The sequence below is a fragment of the Electrophorus electricus genome, chromosome 7, assembly GCF_013358815.1.
Source record: "Electrophorus electricus isolate fEleEle1 chromosome 7, fEleEle1.pri, whole genome shotgun sequence".
NCBI classification, from domain to species: domain Eukaryota; kingdom Metazoa; phylum Chordata; class Actinopteri; order Gymnotiformes; family Gymnotidae; genus Electrophorus; species Electrophorus electricus.
Window position 1 is genome coordinate 13,608,845 of NC_049541.1, and position 23,265 is coordinate 13,632,109.

The following is a 23,265-nucleotide window of genomic DNA, read 5'->3' on the forward strand; positions in this document are numbered from 1 at the left end:
TTAAAGCATTTAAGGAAATGTACATGTACCACAAGACCTCTTTGCAAACAGCCTTCTATTGGGTTGATGGGCTTTTATAGCCTACAGATAAAAAAAGTTTCAAAACATTTTAAAAAACATTTTCAAAATGCTGCTGACAAATGTTGCTTTTCAAATATCAAATGGATATTAAAGCAATCAGCTATTTGTACACTAAATACATTCAGCTCACAAGATCCAACAGAATACTGACAATTTGGGTGGGCCATCCCCTCATGTTACCAAATCCATAAAGCTTTCAGCATAATGGAATTTCAAAGCCAATAAACAGAAAGCTGTTGAAAGACAACAGCCTCCAGACCCTTTAACTCACACTTCACAAGAATAGTCGAAACTGGAAAAAGAGAAGGTCTGTCTGAGTTTGTAAGAATTTGAGTGTGATTTTTTCAAGGGGAAAGAAACCCTAAAGCTTGTAGATGTTCATGGTTTAGAAAAAACATGGACAAGACTAACCGTGTGAATGTCATCCAATAACCAGTTATTGGGTGTTTCTGCAAATGTAGTGGCAAAATCTGTGCATGTTGTTTAACTGTGTAGTGAATCAGCCAAGGACTGCTCTGGTGATAGCCCAGTACATCTATTGAGTGTTTCTCTGGAAACAAGGTTTTCAAGGCCTTATGGCAAATGAAATATTGTTCTTTCACTTGTCATACTGCCAACACCCAGTTATAAAGGTCACAAGCTCTCCCAACTCACAAATGAACCAAGACCTCTTGAGCAAAAAAAAAAAGAAAATTCTACTTGTGCAGCTCTTATATCAGTGTGTTATCTGGAAAGTCGAACATAAGACGACACAACCAGCATTTTCAAAAACACTCTGAGAAGTCTTAAGTAGGCCTGTGTCACATTAGCTGGTTAGGAGGTGTTAAGGCCTAGGAATGGAAGGAGGTTGCCTTTGGAAAAAGCACTATGCACTGATCAGCAACACTGAAAGAGCCGGGAGTCTCTTTACACGAGGCTGAGGCGACAGGGTTGTGGTTGGTATGTTCACTGAGTATCTAAGCAGCAGTGTATATACAAGGAACAGAGACATTCTTTTGTGAGTTTTTTTTCTTTTACACATTTCCCTTTTGCTCGCAGGTGGGGGTGTTAACCAGTACTGCTTCAGTTCTAAGCCTGAGCTGAACTGATGGACAAGCAGTCTCACAGGGTGTTTCACTGCCCAGGCAGTTGCCATGGTGTCCACACACAGACAGTGACTCATGGAGCACACAGAAGAACGGGTGGAAGAGGCACTTCTTGATTGGCTGGTTTTTATATGTCTTTAGTTCTCTTTTATTCTCTTCTCCTTTTGTTGTCGTTTTTTTGGTTCTCTGTCTGAACGCTAGATGGCGGTGTTGTCTCAGGGGCCTGGTGTGGAGAGGCACTTAGTTGCATGTTCTAGGGAAGTCAGGACCTGCTATGTCATCAGAATGGGCTTTTGTCTCACTTCCAGAATATCTGTGGGAGCAATTCAATAAATCAGGACAAGCGCAATAAACATAAACCAAGATCAATTATGATCCTCCTTTAACAGATTTTCTTTTGGTAAAATGCTAAAGATATCCATTAATAATGCAACTTGAGATGGATGACCATGTTCATTCACAATAAACATAAATTATGCAAACTAAACTGTGAAGTCTCATAGTGATCATATCCCCAGAGCAAACATAGGGTATATTCCTTAATAGGAGCAGTCAGACTTAGAACTATATCTGCATCATGAGTGGACTTGGTTGAGTGCATGCCGACTGTGTGCTACCTGTGGTTATTCGATGCAGAGGAAGAGTGACGTAGGTGAGGTGGGAGTAGAGGAGGAAGTACTCCTCTGTCCTGTTCAGCTTCAGCCAGGAGCCCACTAGAGAGCGGCCAGTGCCGGACAGGGAGCGCGAGCGCAGGTTTGTGGTGTTGCAAAGATCTGTAGACAGACACAAACTGATCAAGGGCCCTGTGCCTGTTCGTCAACTACATGGTGTTTCTTGATACCATATAGATAGACTTGCATTACAAAAGTCAAACTGGAGAGATCAGAGGGCAATGTTCATATTGTAATTAATAGTATAAGCACTGGTCTCTTTTCTCACTTCTATAAAAGTGTGTCAGTAAACATTAGTCAGCAGGACACACTTCTCAGTGTCAAAACTAACACAATGAAACTTAACAAGGTCATAATTTAAAATGGCTTCCTCCAGGTCATCGCAACAGCTGGGGGGTGCAAAGAGGCCTCACCTTCATCGTCCTCTTCCCTGAAGAACTCCTCGCTGTCGTTGGCGGAGTGGGATTTCTTCATCTCAGCAATACGGTTTCGGGGCACTTTACGGCGCAGGGAAGGAGAGAAGAAGGAGGGTCTGTTCCTCTCGGGTGTGGGGGGAGTGCTGAACGAGGTCACCTGCAGGAGCGGCAAGACGTCAACACTGAGAGCACCAAAAACACTTAATCTCCAGAGTGGTTCTCTGCGATCAAAATTCTATCAAGGAAATAAGCATTTCTGACAGATGCGAGAACAACATGATGAAGACATAAAGCTGAGGATGTTGTTTGTGCTCTGGGGCCACGTTTTGCTGGTACTTTCACATGATCTGAACTTGATCAGCTCTTGGAAGCTGTGTATAGTGTGTCAGTTTTGATTTGGAGATGGTGTCCTTTTTTAGTGCACAGTCCTGCTCTTCCTCAGTGTGTATATGCTGGTGGTGTATTTGTGCAGAGTATGAGGTTTAAGCAATTTAAGCTTCCCATTCAGAGTATTCTGTTCTGCTCCCATGGCGCTCTGGGTTTTCTATTTCTCACACCCCTCTTACACAAGAAAAATCCGCTCCTTGCCTACTGAAGTGTCTTTTACGAGACTTCAAATTCCATGTTTTTTTCCTCACAGACTTCACATGAATTCTGTCCTACAATTGCATTATGGGCCATTATGCATCATGGGATGGATTGCTATAAAAGCAGTCTTGGAGCAAAAGAAAACCCCAATGCCCAGATTTTCTAAACCATTTTCCACTTCCAGCTGTACACTATTCACATGCTGTTGTGGTTGTGAATATGTGCTGGTTGTGTGTGATTGCTATGTTGTGAACATGTGCTGGTTCTGAAGATGTGTATGTGTGTGGTATGTTGGCTGTGTCCTGACCCTCTCATGTAAAGGAGAGTCCTGCTCCTCCTCAGTGCCGCAAGGTGAGGTGTCCCCAGTGGGCACTCGGCTCACGGCCATCTCAGCATGACCCTTCCCTTGTGGGCCCTTCATCCGCACAAACTCCATGTTGTTGTACTTATAGAAGCCAAAGGACATGCGCTGGGCCATTTTAGCAGCCACGCTCACCTGAACACACACAGACATGCACACATTGGCAAGAGGAAGTTGTCGTTCTAGATCTGTTTCATCACTGCATTTAGTCATGCTCCATGATAACTGTGCATGTGACTGCATCCTACCCGGTTGTCGTAGACCTTCTTGAGGGCTTCATAACGGATGGAGCCCTGGAAGATAACACCCTGGAAGGTAGTGCTCTTGTCACTGGCCACCAGCTCCACACAGACCATCTCTCCCTCTCCCACAGTCATATCACTGAACACCTGTATGCCACACATACTTGCACATAAGTATTGCTAAGAAGTGCTGTAACAGTGACATGTCCACACTAAGCTACCACATGTGAACAGATATGTGTATCTGAATGCAAGTGGTAAAAGTAACATGGAAGGTTCCGTTGATTTCCCATCATATGTGAATCTACAGAGCTGGTCTCCTGGTAATAAAAGATGCTCTTACAGTATAACAGCTCGATTCCACTCAGTAACATCCTATGAGGTCATATCTCAATATCTTTCAAGCTACTCTGGAGTCTATCAGCTCCAAATCCTAAGAGCACTATTTGTTAGGAACACTCAAGTCAGTCACAGTTCCTTTGGGTTGTTCAACCCTCATCCTGGAATTCCTTTGCTTGGCATAAGGTGGTCAGCTATAAAATATCTCCGTTAATTCAGCTAATTATCATGGCTTGCTAGAGTGAAATCTAGTGGACAACACTACATTGTATGGCATATGGGTATTCCAGGTTAAGAAATGAAAATGGTCAGAACCTGAGGGGACGAATATTACCTCCTCAAAGTTGTCAATCATGAAGAAGATGTTTGGGTAGCTCATCTTGGACTCCTCACCCTTACTGTCCATCGGGTGCTTGCTGGGGGAGGCGAACACTTGCTATGCAATGTAGAGTGCACCAGATACACACTTAGAATAAACTATGGACCTTTTTCACAATGAGCCTCTCAGTGATTTACATTGCTTACATACAAATATGTGCAGTGCTGCTGTCTTCAAAACAAGGAACCAAAATGTTCTCCATGTATCTCATATTTCTATTCAGTTTGAGTTTGCACAAGAACAATTTATTTATTTCTGAAACTTCACATATTTTTCACACATAATGTGACAAGGGGTTTGTGATATTTGGTGTTTTACAAGAACACCGAGGGATTAAGAGATTAAGAGCAACAATATTCAACCTTGTGGTTACCTGAGATTTCTTCTTGTGGATGTGGATGTCACCTGCATCTGAGCGTGTGCAGACAGCACATGTGACCACATAGTCCAACTTGAGGGGAAGAGCAAATGCATTATCAGGGTCATTCCAAAGAAGGAATAAAACTGAAGGCAGATGGAAAGAACTTCAGGAATACAGAGCGATTCCTCAAGGCTTGATTCTGGTGAGAGCATGCCAAACCTCCCCATATATTTCCTAAAGCAAGTTGATTCATTTATTTGTTTTTGCCCCCCTTTCTCTTATCATTTAATTTATCTTTTAAGAGTCAGGTTTTCAGGTACATTTGCACAGAAATGTTTTAAAAGTTCATCATTCATATTGGCTAACCTTTTGTAAGATGAGGTTCAGGTAGACACTCTCCTCCCAGTCTATGTCTGGGTCCCCCAGGCCAGGCAGCTTTTTAGAGTCCCTTCTGTACACTTCAACCTCCACCTGGAAATCAGAAGGAAACTTCATTTAAATTAATTCACCACATTAAGAACTCATACTGTCTGCTATTTGGCAAGGTTCAGGGCATAACACTTCAGTAACCTAAACTCAGAAAATGCTAACTGATTCAGGCTTCACGTGATTGCATTAAATAGAGCCCTTCAACTAATTATGTCTCCACAAGCCCTGCTCTCACCATGGAGATCTCTTCACGGAAAAGGAACACCATTTTATTCCTTATTATGATGAGAAATCAAGACCCCCAAGCTGTCACAGGAAATGCAGGACACAAAGGATGGGGTGGGGGAGGGGGATGTGGTGGGGCATATTGGGCACTGTAAGGTTGTCATGGTTACAGGAAGTGAGGCGAAGAGTGACATATGCTGATTGTGTATCGGAGGGTCAACCACCTGGGGCAAACTTAACCTTTAGCACTGGCCAGGGCAGGTAGGGCAGAGTGTGAGGGGGATGTGCTATGCATGACTGGGACATATTGGCTTCATGCTTTGACAAAAGGCATTCACAAGTGTAACAGTATATTTATATATGTACTCATTAAAGCATACAGTGAGACTTTCTTGGTATGGATTATGTAAGGCTTTTGTAATGACAGCATTTAAAAAATTATTATTAACTATTTTCATTATGATAATTATATCAGACTGGATAATTATATAGGCACTAGTGATGGTCCTGGTAGAACTAAAACAATCTTTGAATTTGATAATAGCAGAATTGCAATTATTCATTCTGGGCTCTGGATTTTTAAATCCCCACTCTGCTCTCAGAATGCCATGATCATTTGCCATAAGAAGTGCAAATTTAGGTGTTGTTACAGAGTATGAACTGAGGAGAGATACAATTTTGCTGCTCTGTCATGATTTAGAAGCATCGAAGGCTTTAACCCAGCACAACCATGTAGTTCCTGTCTTGGTGAAAGTTTATATGTTACATTTTTATGAAACAGGTAGTTTTCAGCATAGCACGGTCTGACTACTGGGATTAGTCAGTCATCTTTCGCTTAGCATGGGTCTTTAATATGTACTCACTCATTTACATGTCAATTTTGATTGCCCTTCACTTATGGTACAAGTGAATTTAACCCTATGGGAAGTTGTCAACGGGTTACTAATTATTGCCACGGTAACTTTATAATTGGGAATTAAATGTCGTGTCGCATATTTTGCTTGACATAGTGCATTCAGGTTTTATGAATTATGGCCACTTGCTCTCTGTACATTGTAAAACAACAGCAAATCTAAGCATTGCTGGTGTGGATAAAAAAGCCACCCAGTCCCAGCTGCGGGTTAGTTCTACTTGATTGGAAACAGCAGTAATTAAAAACAACAATTGCAATTTTTTGTGTCATGCAGTGTTATGACCAATAGAGTCTTGGAGGTTATTCTAAGACAATGTATAATGCTTCCAGACCAGGCCCTGCAGAAAAAAGCAACACACTGAAGCAAAATGCTTTTCAGCACAGATTTCATTTCAGTATGTAAATTTTCTGTTTTTTGTATCCAAGAATTATGCAACTAACTAAAATCAATGCATTGAAATATCATGTTTACAGTATATCTTGCAATATTAATGGTAACTATGCAGGTGTATTGTGGATGCTTGAACCACAGCAACCATCTTGTGGAGTACACTCTGCATGGAGACTCGTTGCACCGAATGCCACTTTATACTTTCCATCATCGTCTTTTCCTCTGAGAAAATGGCAAGGCTCCATGGCAACCAAAGAAGGAAATGAGCATACAAACAATAGCTAAATGTTTACAGCTATGGCCATTGGCTGATGCTGACATATTGCTGCCATTGCCAGCACCTATTCCAAATGCACTGCACAGTAGTGCAAACCCAGAAAGGTTCAAATTAATGGACAAAAGAAGAGATAGAAAAGAATGAGAACATACAAGAGCCCAGGTATAGATATTGCTCTGAAAGGGCAGTAAAGCCACTGGACCTGACAACAATATCTACTGCTCCAAAACATGGTAGGCCTCCATGTTATTGAACCAGTTAAAGGGGACTGGACTAAACTACAAGAAGGGCTCTGAATAGCAGTGTGGCACTTTGAACAACACCAGGCCTTTAACAAGGGCCAAGGAATGACCGCACTGTAAACCAGGAATTGCAAACAAATATTAAAATGCCACAAATATAAAAGCACCTCTCTATAATGACTACTTACATAATGGTCAACAGGATCTTGTTTTTGTTTGAAACGTCTCTATTTGTGAGTTTATTGAGTCAATAAATTCTTGAGGTGTTACATGTGCAATGAATCTATGCATGCACAATCACCAAAAAAGACATTTACTGCATACAGGCATTGGTGCACAAAGGATGACTGAGATTAAAGCCTCATTAAGCTGTGACCATTACCCACCACAATGTTATGCCATGAACACTACAGAAAAAAACAAAAAACAAAACAACAACTGGATTTGCGCTTGACCGTCACAGGGTGGGCAGGCAGCATCTCTCCAATATTGTATGAGGGACTTATAAAATTTACAAAAGATCTGTCTATCCTTGAGGGAGGAGAGATAAGTCAACATGACCTTTTAGATGCCAATCCATCCGCTGGAACAGTCTGGCATGCGTGTATGAATCACTAATACTTTCTATGCTTATTATGATGAGGCTGTTTAGATGTCTTTGGGGGACATTCCCTTCCTATACTGGATTAGACTTCTTCACTAAATGGAAAGCATGTGATTCATTATCAGAATATACCTGCCAGCCTTTCTACAAACACGCGATCACTAATGGAAGACTGTGGAAGAGACTTTCTGTTGAATCACAGAGGTAGAGGCGCATACAGACAGGAAGAACTTCATTAATGCTCCTCCATGTGCTGTTTAATTTAAATGCAAATGCAGGCACTGTGAGCGAGACAGAAAGGGTATGCTGATAACGAAAAAGACAAAGAAAGGGAGGAACGAGGACTGAGAGCATGAGCACGCAGGTCACAGAGTGGGACAAAGCAAGAGCAGTTTCAGCCCCTTCCTTTTCATTAAGCAAATTAGTCTGCTCTCGTGTGGAGGCAAAAACAAACCAGAAGCCCAAGTAGGCGGAACGTGTCAGTAGAAATCAGCCGGTAGTCGGGTGGGTGGGAACTCGGCGCCTACTGACCACCTTTGGACATGTCAAGTAGATGACATCACTAGCATTGTGATTGCTTTGACATTTGATTAGTGCCAGGACAAAAGAAAGCGATTGAGAAGGTGACGTGATGGGGACTGGCTAACTGCAGAGGACCTTTTGTGAGACGCTAGTATTGCAGATGGATTGTGTCAGTCAACTGAAACAAAAACACAACAAAAAGGGCAAATGAAGATGTGATTGAATATGGGATTTAAAAAAAAATTGCTATTAGAATTAAGACAAAAACAAACAAACAAACAAACAAATGGGGGGGGGAATCCTGCATTTTAGAGAAGTAAACCTCATTTATTGTCCACATGGGTTTTATCATAAATAAACACACAGGCAATGCACATAAATGTCTCTTAATCATTAAACAAATCATGGACAAATCATGATTAGATCATCTCGGAATCAGACCTTTGACATGAGACCCCTGGAAAAAGATAATGAAATGTCTACAGAGCTGACTGGGGGAGCTAATCTGTTTTCCTGGACCAAGACCAACTTTTTCAGCTCGGGGATCTAAAAATGCACCATCAAACAACTGTGAGCAAAACTTAGTAAATTATTACCTGAATGACTGGATTTAATGAAAATCATTATAATAGGGAACCAATGTTGGAAATATATGCTTTTCTGGCCATTATTTTACTAATATATCTTATAAGCATGTATTCTACTATTTTGGGTTTCTGATCTAGAAAATCATTAAAAACAAAAAAAAAATTGAATTTGTGAAATAGGGAAAAGGTTGCAATCTTTGAAAAAATGTGAGCAAACAGTGTGAACAGGGAGTGAACCATTTTGCTGTGACATGCCATTGCTTAGGAGAACAAGATAAAACAAGCATGTTAAAATGTTCGGATCAGTGAAAATAATGGTGGTGAGCCCTATTTTATATTACATTGTAAAGGACAGACTTCTCAAGCTTGTGATGTCCATGTGTTAGCTAGCAATTTTCAAAATGTAGCATGTAAAAGCAGGCAGAGTCAAAGAAGTCTAGTGTTTTCTCTTTGTGGTGTCTTGCTTTTTTGAACATGCACTTCAATGTGCTTGTGGTGATGAGAGAATATACTGATGAACCATAAATGTTACACATTAAAGCTTCAGAACCCCCTGTCAGAATAAAATAATGTTTGACTTTTACTTCATGCAATGATAGCTACCTTTCTCTGAACCAGCTCTTACTGGGAATCATATGGATGTGTGTGGATGTCCATTCTAAGAGTCTGATGTTCCAGCCTCTAGACTGTGCAGATATTTATAATGACAGTACTAAAACAAGTGGAGTATACCTGATCTATCCTGCAGGACCAACCTCTGGCCGCTATGTATACTGTGACATGCATACTGATGGAGGAAAATGGACCGTAAGTAACTATGGGTTATTGGTTATTAACTGGCCAATAGTGTACCATTTATTATGTGGGGAGCATGAAAGACATTAACTGACCATTTAAAATGGATCATTCATGAGTAAGAATCATTCAGGATGCAAAATGAATGTTTTACATCATTCTGTATTTTTCTATATTTTCATCAAGTAAAAAAAATATTGCTTTACCAGGTGTTCCAGAGAAGAATGGATGACACAGTTAACTTCTACAGAGGATGGGATCAGTACAAAAATGGGTTTGGCCATGCAGGCGGGGAATACTGGCTGGGTAAGGTTCTGAATAGTTCTGGATAAATATAAGGGTTGCAAGCGAGTGTACTTTTAATTCAAGGCTCTGCATTGTTTCCACTGGAGTCAGTGGTTGCTTTTCTGTTTTTGAATCAGCAGCTTTCATGAAGCTCTGAAAAAAAGGAAGTCTTCTTTGTTTTTGCTTGAATGTAGGACTTGAAACAGTTCATCTTCTCACCCTGAAAAAGAACTATGAGCTGCGAGTGGATTTAGAGGACTTTGAAAGAAAAAAGGTCTATGCAAAATACACATCCTTTGGTATTTCTCCAATGGCTATTAATGCCGAACTGGATGGCTACAAACTGCATGTTTCTGGATTTGAAGATGGAGGAGCAGGTAAGTGATAAGAGTTCGGGTAAAATGTGTAAAACTTATTGCACTAAAGAATGTTTGATTTTGGTCCAGCAGGACATCATTTCATACATGGATCATACATGTCATTTAGCCTTCTATGATTAGATAACCTTTTAAGCCATAAGGGGTGATATTGAGTGATGTGATTCCTGGTGCAGCATTACTGCACTGTGTAATTTATGTATTTTGTAGGGGATTCCTTATCTTACCACAGTGGATCAAAGTTCTCAACTTTTGACAAAGACCAGGATTCATATGAAGGGAACTGTGCCCTTTCCTATGTGGGAGCATACTGGTACAACACATGCTATTCGTCCAACCCAAATGGGATCTATACATGGGGGACAGACTCCCAACTTGGAGTCACCTGGAGGTCTTGGAAAAGCTTCAATTCGGTGAAAGGCATCTCCATGATGATCAGACCATTGAATCTGGTCTGACCTTAAGATATTTTGTAAAACACCTCCGGTCACAATTTGTCATGGCAACTTGTATACTTTAAATACTTGGGTAATAAATACAACTATAATTACTTAATTTGTTTAAAAAAAATAGAGACTGAGTGTAGTTGCACTTCTATCATCTATTTTCATTTATTTTCTTTAAGCATATAACATTTCTGAAGCATTTCTTAGTCATCAGTTTGATTTTTCTTGATTTTCTTGTTGGTGCTTATAAACTACATTAAACATTACATTATAATGAGCTTGAACAGAGAGAAATTCCTACTACTTACTATTTATGCAAAAACTCTATTCAGATTGCATTTATATCTCAACACTCAGATGTTTATCTAATTTAAATATCTGAATGTTCTGATTTTAGTTATAAACACTGTATAACTCACTTTGCATACAATGGTCTCTCTTACTTTATTTACTCCAGGAAATTATGGAACTGTACATGTATATGCGCAGTATTTGCTCTACTGAACACATCTGATTCCACGTTATTTAGTTGGTGTATGTTCTGATTACATGAGAATTACGTGAGAGTCATGACATAAGCATTTTAAGCAACACGTGTAGGCATGAATTTAGAATGTCATTGAGGATGGAATGAGCTGTAACGTGTGTGCTATAATTAAAGGAAAATGAATTAGGCAGCAATGACCTTTTGCTCATTTGTCTGTTGAGTGCAGGCCTCTGTGATCTCCTACCTTCTTCCCTTCTGTGCTGTCTGCACCGACATAGGAAAGCTTTCGTCGCACATAAAAGAGCATGTCATCCTGGCGTGGTGCCCATTTTTCCATGAAGTAAGTGGAGAACATCCATGTCCAGAACACAATCCGGTCATCCTTAAAACACCCTGAAAAAAACAAGAGGATGAAGTGAGGCCAACAGGCCACGAGCAGTGCTGGAATGGTGAGGTTTTACAGAGCAAAAGGCCTTGCTGTAGAAATAGGGTATGACTAAAATAGTAAGTAACATTTTAACATTATGCTTGCTTAGTTGCTGTTGGTTTGTTGATAGTAAGTCTCACATTGTGTTTTTGACCCTTACAATTAAAATTTTGTTCAACTGTTGACCTCAGCAAAGCCCTTTATGGTACCATCATGACCCTACAGAAGTATTGGGCAACCAACTTCTAAAATAATCCTTTAAAAATGACTAATCAGAAATTTGTTAAAACATTGCAAATTATTAAAATACTGTCAATTAGAATAATCTGCACAACAGATTCGTGCTGTTGTGGTACTTAATATAACATATTGCTTTTGAAGACAGTGAGTGAGACAGTGAGCGACAGACAGACAGACAGACAGAATGAAAGAATGAATGAATGAATACAAAGCACTCTTCCAGCCAAAGAAAGTGAGGTAACCCAGGGCAGCATAATTCTCTGCTCCCTGTCGTTGTTGCTGAGCAACAGAGTTACTGGGTGGCAGGTGTCTAGGCCTGTGGCAGTACCAGTTGTAGTTATGCACTGCAGGTTGCCAAGCAGAGAGATCACATGTATGACCAGCCCGACACATGGACCATTAATGCTCAGCTGCACTCAAAGGTCTATGGGTATTTTTTACACCTCTGCATGGCAACAAGTGACTTCACTAATTATGCTTCCTTCGTTGTTATAGTTGGCAGCTCGTTAGTGCAATGAGATTGTGTTATGCAAGGCTGGAACAAATGCATATACACACTGCAGCCACAATTGAGTACCAAGATAAAAAAGGGCAAATGAAAGGTGATTCAGTCTGAGAGGTTCACAGGATAATGTTTACATGATAAGACCAAGCAAGCCTCAAACATCAGAATGACAATAGCGTTAATGGTTAAATGTGACCACACATCGCTACCTCTCATTTAGAACATTGAGAAAGAATAATAAAATAAAAACAAAAAACAACTTGTTACAAAAACTTGACTCTCACATTTTCTACTCTTATTTACTCTTACAAGGAAGATGTTTATGAACTTAATTCAATTTCCTCCCTGTCTGTTTATATATGCAAAACTATCTATCTATCTTTGGTTGTATGCCATGTGCCACTGCACAGAGTCATGGCTGTAGTCAGACTCCAGATTAGCAATACGAGAAAAATCCAACCACAGTAGCTACTGAAATGTTTTAAAAACTGTAATGAAAAAGAATATAGTTATTTTCTATTACAGGATGTGTTGCTCACATAGATCGTTCTCACTGCAGGACCAAATGGTTCTGAGCATGGAGAGTAATACATTCAGTGGTATTTTCATGTGAACACAGCTTGGCTAGTTTGTACAAACTCTGCCAGTTTGGCTGTGTTCAGTACAGCAGAACTATTAAGATGGGATATCTTAGTAGTGATACAGGTATAATACAGGTATTCACTGACTGGATCGTGCATGTTGTCAGCTTAAGAACTTTAAGACAGCAAAAGCCTCAGCTTGAAGCTGATATTCTAATTAAGAAAAGAAAACAATTTAAAAGAGCAAACTTCTAAGACAGTGTTGTGGTCAGGATACATGTGCTCGTCATCTGATCTGTCAATGAGTTGTCGCTGTAATTTTCCTTAGGTCCTTCCTAGTCTCGGTTTAGCACCACAGTAGGCAAAACCATAAGCATTCACATGAGTCCACACTGTTGCATAACAGGATGATATGGCCATGGTAACCATCTATCCTTACACTGGAAAAGACACTGGGTTAGATAGATCCTTTACTATCAAACCCTGACATCTTCATGGGCATTAAGGTCAGTCATATTATAGCCATTTTAGCCAGGGCTTCCTCTGGGCCTCTACCGGAAAAGAAAACTCACATACTGGCATCCAAACAGTGGGTAGAGAGAGGCATACAGCAGAACAGAGGTACAGAATGCCACTGCTGACTGCCACACCATCAACACCAGCTATGGGTGTGGGCTAGGATACTGCCAGGCAGACCGAACCTAGACCGGAGCAACTGAGGGCTAAGAAGCGGCGGGGCTTGAACAAGCAACCTCCCACTCACAAGTCAAGCACCAAGCCACCATTGCCCACCAAACAGTGTCTGTCTGTAAAGAAGTGACATCATCTACATTTTCTATAGGCCTTATGCCTCTACCAAGTCGATTTCCATCGAAGAAAATGCTTGAATGCTCAAAATCTCTTAGAGAAAGAAACCTGAGAGGTGTGTCCTATGACTTCTTCATATCTATTTTAGAGCTTTATCTGTTTTGTTAAAAAATGACTGCCTACATGACAAATGGTCACATGGTGAGAAAACAGAAAACAATTTGAGGAAATTAGGCAAGGAACTGAAAAGCCACTCAATAGGGAATCGACCCAAAGGAGAAGTGATATTTTTCTACTTTTAATCAATGGCGGTGTGTAAATGGGCAACTGTGTAAAAGATCCTCAGTCTTCTGACCTCAATATATGCACAGGGGCTCTTAAAAAGTATTCAGAAAAATGCCATATGAACTGGAAAGTTCTCAGCTCACACTTTGGATTTTTTATTTCAATATCATATCAGCATTCTTTTTCACCAGCTGAATACAGCAATTAACACACTGCACATAACCCTGCCCACTACCCATGATGTTGTATTAGCCATCCACCACTCATCAGTTCAGGTCTCTCACAGCAGCAGCGGGAGCACCTTCAGATCAGTAGCCACAGATGTGTCAGCTCTCATGGCTGTTTCGCGTGGCAGCTCCGCACCAGTGGGCATGCACAGCATTGGACAGGTTCTAAACAGCACTACAGAGAACGCGATGAAGCTGACTGGAGCTCCCCGAGGGTCAGGGAGACCCACAACATAGTGGCACCAAAAACAGTGTCAGACCTACTCTCAGAATTTATGAATGTAATCATAGGATTGCCCATTTTCCATACCAAAGAGGTACAGGCCTATACTACAAAACCAGGCCAGGAAAATGGGTACAGAATATCAATGGTACATTATTTATACCAAAGTTACCTTGCTTCTATCTTTAAGTATAATTAATTGATAGAAAAAAGGATCTTAAACAATAATGGCTATGTATTCAATGGCAAAATCACCTCTTCAGCTTCAACTTAGCTTATCCTTTGCAATTAAAACATTAAAATAAAACAATTGTAAGTAACTGTAAAATACTTTTGTTGGCAACTGTCAAGACCACATTTGCATACCATTTCAGGGGTGAGCTGTAGGTATGGGAGATATAGAAGAAGAGCATGCACTGTTGGTGAATTCCAACAAAGCATAAACACACTTTTGGAGGTTTATTATGAAGAAAAGGGGGAAAAGATACCTTCCAGGTAGGAAGTCAACAAATCAATGTTAACTCTCTCATGGTAATAGCCCTCACGAGTTCTGAGTCAGTAAAAACACAAGAAGCAGACACACACCAACAGACACTCTTAGTGCTTCATCTGTATAAATGACGGGGATTACCTGAAGGTGACTCATCAGAAATATCCATATAATATGAATACATTTGAAAAATCGTATCCAGTCGTAGCATGCATAAATTATCCCTAAAAGCCTCTTCTCAATTTTCATTTGGCAAGTGAAACAGAGAACAGAAGATTGATGCTTTCCCCATGTCTCATTAGAACGACAGCTTTGTTGCAGTGGGTGTGAAAATGGAGAGACTAGAGGACCTCTGGATGGATTCCAGCAGTACCGGGTTGGGAGTGACCTTGATTTGGGCAAACATGAGCAGAGCAGCTTGGCAGGACCATGCAACGTCTTTGCAGTGAAGGAGCATGTTCAAGGAGAGTAAAGTGGAACTGTAACAGACACTAATCAGTATTATAGAACTGATTCCAGATATTTAAATCATAAGCACTGACTGGTCAATGGTAATACCTTAATTCATGACAAGTCTAACCGTCAGTGGCTCCTGTTCATCTGTGTGGTGTAATACTGAAAGCTCTGCTGTTTGTTCTGATAATGAGTGTGACTATCACACAAGTCTGCCAGGTTAACTTAATACACAGTCAGCACATAACCAAGTAGCCATGAAGCATGTGTCCTTGGAGAACCTCAACAAAAATAAACCTAAGCATATTCATTTTAGGAATATGACACTTGGTGTTTTGCCTTAAATGCCTGCTGACAGATTTAAATGTGTTTTTCACAGAGATGAAATATGTACATAAGTACATATTTTCTAAAAATCAACTAGTGGGAAAGTTGTCTCAACTTGTCGATTTCATGAGTATATCCACCCAGTGAAGACTGACTGGGTTTCTCAGCGGTGTATGAATGAAGCTCTCAGCCCGTTTATACACACGTCATTAATTAAATAACTAACTACAGGCTTTTCCTTTTACTGCACTAAACTGTGACAGAGACCATCACTTAGAAGAGCTGACTCTTTGATCTGGTGGTCAGAGCATGTGTTTGCCACATGGAAACCTTGGGTTTGAGACTACAGAGGTGTCAGAATTGTGATGGTATCATGACGCCATTGGGAGTGTACCCATGGATGAAGGAACCCCTGGATGAAGGGAGGATGTGTGAGGTCCACATGAAAGGTGTAAAGTGCTGGGGTGTGCTCCCTGAAAGTGAAGGCAGCATGCCAGAGATTGTAGACTGTCACTAAGGAAGGTAAAAACACGTGTCTGGGCTGCTGCGCCAGATAGGTGACTCATTGGTCTGGTGGTCAGAGCACTTCACTACACAAGCCATCCTTGTCACAAAATTATTATTATTTAGGCACTTAATTTTGCTATCACACACACATTCTGTTTGAGGCAAAAGATGAGTCTGCAATATTAGAAAGAATAGAAAGAAGCAACAAAACTACTTTTGGGAGTCAGACTGCTTTTCGTCTCTTCTTCTTTCAAATGAATTTAAAGTGTAAACATTAATAGGTATGCTCTTGCTTTTCATGATATCTCCACAAATGTTGAAGCTGAACCCTAAAATTGGGCTTACCCGTTTGACAGGTGTAGGGTATGTAGCACACAACAGCATGTAGCACCTGTGATTTACATGTGATCAGCCTTCATATATAACATAATAAATACATTAAATGTAATAATAATCCACCTTGATCAGAATACAGTTACCCCTTTGACTGAAATATAAGAAACAAACAAACAAAAATCAAAATAAAAACATTCACCAGGGCCTTGGTAATATTTAGATCCATGTTTACTAGAACATATTTTGAAAAAAATCATATATATACACAAATCACTGAATGATGAATGCATGCCTACCACTATGAAGCACAAGTGTGTGTCTACCTGACTTCCCAATGGCTGCATGTTATTTCTGACTGGCCTTGAATCAACGCTTCACCATTAGCTGTGCAGGAAGTCAGGGCTGTGAAGGGCCGTTTCAGGCCCACCTGACGTTACTGAGTGGGGCACACTGTTGAGGCTCTCCAGCTCTGTTCAGATGACAATGGTGGAAAAGCAGTAAAGGCTCTCCAAACCCCTTCACTTCCTATGCAGGTTAGTAAGCTGGCTTCAAATTCTTTCACTTCCTCTGGCTATGTACTGAGATGCTTAGGAATGGTTTTCTGGACACACATTTAAAATACAGGTCCAGAGTACAAATACTGGACTGAGACGATATCTGAAGAATAGGCTGTTGTACAAATTCATACACGTTTAAGAAAATGTAACAAAATAGAAAGGAAGGGGTTACATTTAATGCATAAAATATAAATATAACAGACAGGCAGATATATGATGAAAATAGATTTATATAACCTATGTCAAAAAAGAGACTTTCTATCAAGATGGGAACTTCACTTAACAAGCTAAATGCTTATTAATGCTGGTACAAGCTTTCCTTCCTTTTGACCTCTGACTAACATAAGCTTGGTGATGAACTATATAGAAAGTTCAACATCCGCCCTTGGAAACAAAATGAAATGGAAATGAAATATTGAAGCTGGACCATGCATCAGTGAAAAGATTGGGGCAACAGGGTAACAAAGAGTGAGTGTGTGAAGCACAAAGGGCCGTCTTGCCCCTGTGCACAGAACACAGCTGGGTGCAATGACTATCTGGCACGCAATTCTCCAAGGCTGGGTAAACAAAATACCTCACAGAGCTACGTCAGCTACGTCAGCTATACAAGGGAGTCCAAGGAGGACACTTGCTGCAGTTTCATAGCAAGGCACAGAACTTTGATGGATTCAGAGAGAATAAAGTAAAATACATTACTTGGATCTGCTGTATACGTTTTTAATTCGTTTTACCTCAGCATTTACGGATGTTCAACAAGCCTAATAACAATTAACTTTGTCCTCTGATTGAATTTTTGCTGATCAACAGCAAGCTTCCTCAGTGATATTCTCTGAGGGGTTGTGGAGTGTTGGGCCAACAAATATTTCTGTATTGAGCAGAAAGTAAGAAAGTAAGATGAAAAAGTTCAAGCCAATATAAAGATAGCTGTGCAGTAAGTGCATGAGAAGTGTGACTGTCTCCCAAACAAAATGACTAAGTGACAACAATGAACTCATGACAGGAGAAGAAGTGTGAAGCTGACAAAATGTTGAGTGAAATCACATTGAAGCATCTTTGGAGGACTGCTTTACATTCATATATGTCTCTAAGATTTAACAGAGGCTGTAGCTGCCATAACCGAATTGAAACGGAGTCAAAATATTAAAGTCACAGTAGACTGGCTTATGATGTAGTGCCGCAACCAGTCACACTGATAGAAGCGCTGGCCTAATAATAGCTCAGAGCCTCATTTAAAATACACTCTTGTTCTGGTTTAGAGTCTCTGAGAGCTTTAATCCACATGCGATAACTGAGTGCCTATTCTACTTCAGCACCTTTTAGAGTGAGTAGCCCAAATGGTTTACTGGTCTATCTCTGCCACCTTCACTGCAAACTGTTGTTTTGCAAATGTAAAACAAAACTAACTCTACTTGGGCTCTTGCAGCAACAGTAAAAAACATTTACATTTACAGCATTTAGCAGACACTCTAATCCAGAGCGAATTACAAAAGTGCTTTGTCATTTACTCATAGAATATATCCTAGTACAGTACAGTAGGTTAGAGTGCAACATACCAATGAACTAGAATGCAGGGATCAATGATGATACCTAGAAGTACAAAATATATAAGGTCTTAAACAATGATAAGTGTAATAAACAATAAGTGCTACAGTTTGTTAAACAACAAACAATACCCTACAATAAGTACTAATTTAGTCAGTCAAAAAACAAAACATATATCAGCCATTTCCCATTTATGTCTAATCAATTATTTTAGTTTTGGATTTTGTACAACCTTGCACAGACAAACTAAAATCTGGACCTTCGATCCAAACCTCATCCTAGATTTTGTAACCACTAGGTAACAAAGCAGCTAATGAAACTAGTTTCTCACCTTGTCAATACACCGGACTCCTCAGTAAAGAAAGGGTGGGGAATCTGTAGGAGGCAGAGTTTGGGGTGATTTAAATACCCCTAATAAAGCTGAATTCTGTGTAGGTGTCATTCAGACAACATAAAGTCCATGGCATGGAAGGCAACTCCTTGTTCAGCACCTCCTGCCCTGTAGATCAACCTCTTAACTTACACTCCTGTGAACTTTAATTACAAGCAATGGCAGCCCTCATCAGCAGGACATGCATATACATGAGAATATGAAAACATAACGTACAAGGCGGACAGTACCCAGATCGTCAAGGGCAAAATTAACAAACAATGAGGAAAAAAAACAAAGAGCAAACTCATCATGAAGAGTGAACTGAACACAACGACTAGGAACTACAATAAACTGAATGCAAATTTTCTGAGATTATTCACACCAAGTACAATCTAAGTACAGTACAACTATTGAACTTCATTTTGGGGGCCTAAATCATTTTATGATTCATTTCACTTTTCTACAGGAAAAGTACAGTCTGGCTGGAAGACTCCCTATCTCCAAAGCCAGAAGAAACTCTCAGTGGGAGAGAAGACCATAGTCTCCTAAACCCATATAGCCTAACAAAGTCAATCATTGCCAAAACTTTTTGTAAGTAACAGTACTGCTGAATAGACTTCTTATAACAATACCTACATGCGGCTGGATAAGACAATTGCTTAACACAGAAAAAAACACTTTGCAATACTGTGTAAGATATATTAGAGTTTGTGTACATTTTATGTAAACACCAACAAGCTGATTTTGAAGGGAAGGAGACAGTGGTGTTGTAGTACGCTGGCTTAGTAAGACACTCTTCACTAGGGCCCACATGCTGTGGTTCCGGAACAAGACAATTCTTGAGTCACTGGGCTGAGCAATTGATATGCACAGACAGTGCCATTGACTCAGTACAGGCTTCTGAAGAGACTGCAGTGTTTTCTGCACAGACTGCAAGGGTATGCCTCCAGTATAACCAGTCCTGTGATCTGAACCTCCCTGCAATCACTCTGTGCCTATAAACAACAACAACAAAAACAACAAATGCACAGGATAGACAAGTCTGTTAGGCAGAAATGGTATGTTTGAGCTACTGTGGAACAAGAAACCAGTTTCCTTGGTTTCCTCAGAATAAAGCTCTGGGTTGAGCTACAGGCCATGCATTGTCTCTGGCATCCATTGGCCTATGGTATTATTGCCAGCATTATGGAAAGAGAAATAAATAAATAAATAAAATAAATAAAAAGTTTAGCTCTGAGGCTAAAGGCTAAGATACATTGCCCACAAACAAGCTTTGCGAACAGACACTGCTCCACAGGATGAGAGCTTTCCATTTTTAAACCCAGTTTTATTCATGAGCCTGTGCTTTAGAACACCGAAGAGGACTTGATTTAAAATGCTCCCTTCATATGATAATTTATCGTTTAATGTAACTGTGCAGACTTGGTCAGACTAAACTATATGAAAATGTTAAATAGGATCACAGGTCAGGTGCCAGACCTTGTAACTACAGAGAATGTAGATTCAGACAGAAAAAGAAATGGTGATCATCTCTGTAAAATTCATAATGTGTACAACAATGGCATGCTGTCAAACTTTCCTACTTGAATAATGGAGGCAACCTCTTGCCTCTAATTACTAATGATTTCATTGACACTTCTTCGGCAAGCCTGAACATAACCATAACATACTGATTAATCTACGCATGACATTGCATTCCTGCACCAAACTATACCATTTTGCGGTGTACGAGGGCTGATATTGCTACCTGCTTCATCCGGATTTTATAATCCGGAGCGGACCTCTACTTCACTGCCGGTACACTGATCTACACCACATGACGCCATCACGGTTAACGAGTTCAGAGCAGTGCAACAACGTAGAAGCCACTTGACCCGTTAACTTAGCCACTGAAAGGGGCCTTTGCATGTTTTGCAGTACACATTAACGCAGTTCTTTCCTGGGAATAGGGGAAATTGTTTTCTAACAGGCGGTCGCAAAGCAGCATGAACGAACCTTCGTCTTTACAGAGTCCAGCTGGTATAAAGATAGCGACAGCGTGACAGGACTCACCGAGACCGCTGAGCTCTTGCCGGATATTCAAACGGTGCCGTTCGTCAGCGATGGCCTTCAACATTTGCTGCAGAGACTGGTCCAGTTCGCCGTTCTCATCCTCCACTGTTCCGACCGCCTTACAATAACTTGAAAAGGATGCCATCTCCAAACTGATCTCATGACAGTCTGTACGACAAAAGGAGTACCCGGTTCAAAGAAAGACAAAACCAAAGCAGTCTGATGTAATGCGCTGGATATATCCAAAAGGTATCCTCAGTGTGACACTGACTCACAGTTAAACGGATCGGAGTTACACTCCCACTGTCAAATTCACGGACACAGAATGACACTTCAGTTTAGATAGCTATGTAAACCAAGAGCGTCGTTCTCACTCCCATCTGCTTTACAAAAGATCAGCTGGACCTGCGAGCGATGGAACACCCCTTACACTTCCTGTAACGCAGGACAACAGAGGCTCTTTAAAGGGGACGAGACTAATGTTGTGTAAAACCTAGAGCTTCGAATGACGGGAATAAATCATAAACATTGTTTTTTGCTCTCTTTCAGTAATTTAATTATTTATTCTTCTAGCCATATTCACATTGTTACACTTTACACCAATGTAACGCTGATACGAATAGTCATATTGTACATCGCAATGTTAGCATGGAAATCACACTGCTCTCTTGTGGTGAAAAGGGTGAGAAGTAAATATCATAAATCTAGACATCTGAACAGCAGAGGGCGCCATAAAGTTACAGCTGGGAGAGGGCTACTCCAAGAATGCTGAAAGAAAGACGATCATGAGGACGTGCAGTTGGTCCATCAGGTAGTCCATCATGGAGCTCTGGACCCCATTCACAGAACCATGCTCCGACTCACAGACAGTCTCTTGTTGTAGCTGGGTTATAGTCAAGTCAAACAAGCACAGGCCTGCCGGGAGAGGACAAGACAAGAGCAAGAAGTAGTGGGCTGGAAACCTCACTTGTCATAACCGACCAAAGGCTTAACTGGCAAATCGTAAAGGCATGAGAAAACTGTGTGTTTCCTGAGGAAGTCAGAGATGACACCTTTGCACGTGTTTAACACACACACACACACACACATGTATACATATTGTCATTTTTATTGTTATGAACAAGTCTAAAGTAAAGTAAGATTATACGGTGATTTGCAAATGTATTAAAAGTATTTTATTAAATAGACAGACTTTCAAAATTGAAAAAAGTGAAATTGATTTTATGTTATAAAATATTCTGGAACAGAATCTACTAAATGAAAGTTGTGAAAGATCCATGTTTACTTTATTTCATGTATCATTGGTCATACTGTCAGAATTAGAGGTAAAATTGTAGTCATATAAAAGACAGGAAAAGGTTACAAAACAATATCCAAGTATCTGGATATTCCTGTGAGCATTGCTGAGTTAACTGTGAGGAAATGGAAGATGAGTCATATCAGCCAGCCTAATCAAGGTCATTTCCCAAAACTCAAAATGGATCTTGAGACAGAAGCCACAGTGAGTGCAACAGTCCCTTTCAATGAGCTACAGAGCTCAATGACCAGAGTGAAAATACACCAGTCAGCATTAGACTGAGAGCCCTGCATACAGTTGGCCTGTATGGGAGCATGAATAGAAAGAAGACATTACTAAATAATAACATCAAAGCACATCTGGAGTTTACCAGAATGCATGACAGTGACCCAGATAAAATGTGGGCTAAGGTTTTGTGGGGTTTCATGGGAGATTTCTGGCCAAAATTCATAATGGTGTGTGGCACTTACCTAACACTGCCTACTCCTCAGCAAACACTGTCCCAACAGTGAAATATGGGGGTGGCAGCATCATGTTGGGGGGGATGCTTCTCCTCACCAAGGACTGAGCATCTTGTTAAAACTTGGAGTTGGATGAAGCAAAATGCTGGGAGACACTCATGGGCATGGTTTTTCCAGTATTTGGGTGCAAAAAAAAAAAAAAAAAAAAAAAAAAAAAAAAAAAAAATATATATATATATATATATATATATATATATATATATATATATATATATATACACACACACACACACACACACAAATAACATAAACCCTACACTAACCAAATATATAGAGCTGTAAATGTAATCCAGTAAAAATAAATAAATAAATAGACTACAAACCTGAGCAATATTGCAGTGAAAATTGTAGCTACTTTGTAAAAAGCAACAATGTGGCTATATGTGTTTATTTCTTTTTTGTTGTTCATCCA

The 23,265-nt window shown here is 40.2% G+C and overlaps 3 protein-coding genes across 6 annotated transcripts in view; 2 read left to right on the top strand and 1 right to left on the bottom strand.

Moving 5' to 3' along the window:
• nup50 (nucleoporin 50) overlaps window positions 1-1,653 on the top strand; it is a 15,295-nt gene extending 13,642 nt beyond the window's left edge. For all 3 annotated transcript variants that reach the window (XM_035527868.1, XM_035527866.1, XM_035527869.1), the window contains exon 9: window positions 1,120-1,653. In XM_035527868.1, coding sequence (XP_035383761.1) covers window positions 1,120-1,132 — 13 coding nt within the window. In that variant the 3' untranslated portion in view covers window positions 1,133-1,653. The remainder of the gene's footprint in view (window positions 1-1,119) is intronic.
• kiaa0930 (KIAA0930 ortholog) lies at window positions 1,108-21,554 on the bottom strand. Of its 2 annotated transcripts, XM_027003843.2 has the most exons (11): window positions 21,311-21,554; window positions 21,036-21,203; window positions 11,348-11,496; window positions 4,890-4,994; window positions 4,536-4,613; window positions 4,118-4,219; window positions 3,451-3,591; window positions 3,149-3,337; window positions 2,251-2,410; window positions 1,784-1,939; window positions 1,108-1,479 (listed from the first exon to the last, which is right to left on the bottom strand). In XM_027003843.2, the coding sequence occupies exons 2-11, from the start codon at window positions 21,178-21,180 to the stop codon at window positions 1,439-1,441; spliced, it is 1,266 nt and encodes a 421-aa protein (XP_026859644.1). In that variant the 5' UTR covers window positions 21,181-21,203; window positions 21,311-21,554; the 3' UTR covers window positions 1,108-1,438. The 2 variants fall into 2 exon arrangements, with proteins under 2 accessions (XP_026859644.1, XP_026859643.1); XM_027003842.2 differs by having other exon boundaries at window positions 21,036-21,554.
• LOC113573531 (microfibril-associated glycoprotein 4) lies at window positions 9,028-11,277 on the top strand. Its single transcript, XM_027003844.2, has 5 exons — window positions 9,028-9,033; window positions 9,332-9,520; window positions 9,718-9,814; window positions 9,988-10,170; window positions 10,381-11,277. Exons 1-5 carry the CDS (start codon window positions 9,028-9,030, stop codon window positions 10,626-10,628), a joined length of 723 nt encoding a protein of 240 aa, XP_026859645.2. The 3' UTR covers window positions 10,629-11,277.
• Window positions 21,555-23,265: the final 1,711 nt, after the last annotated feature.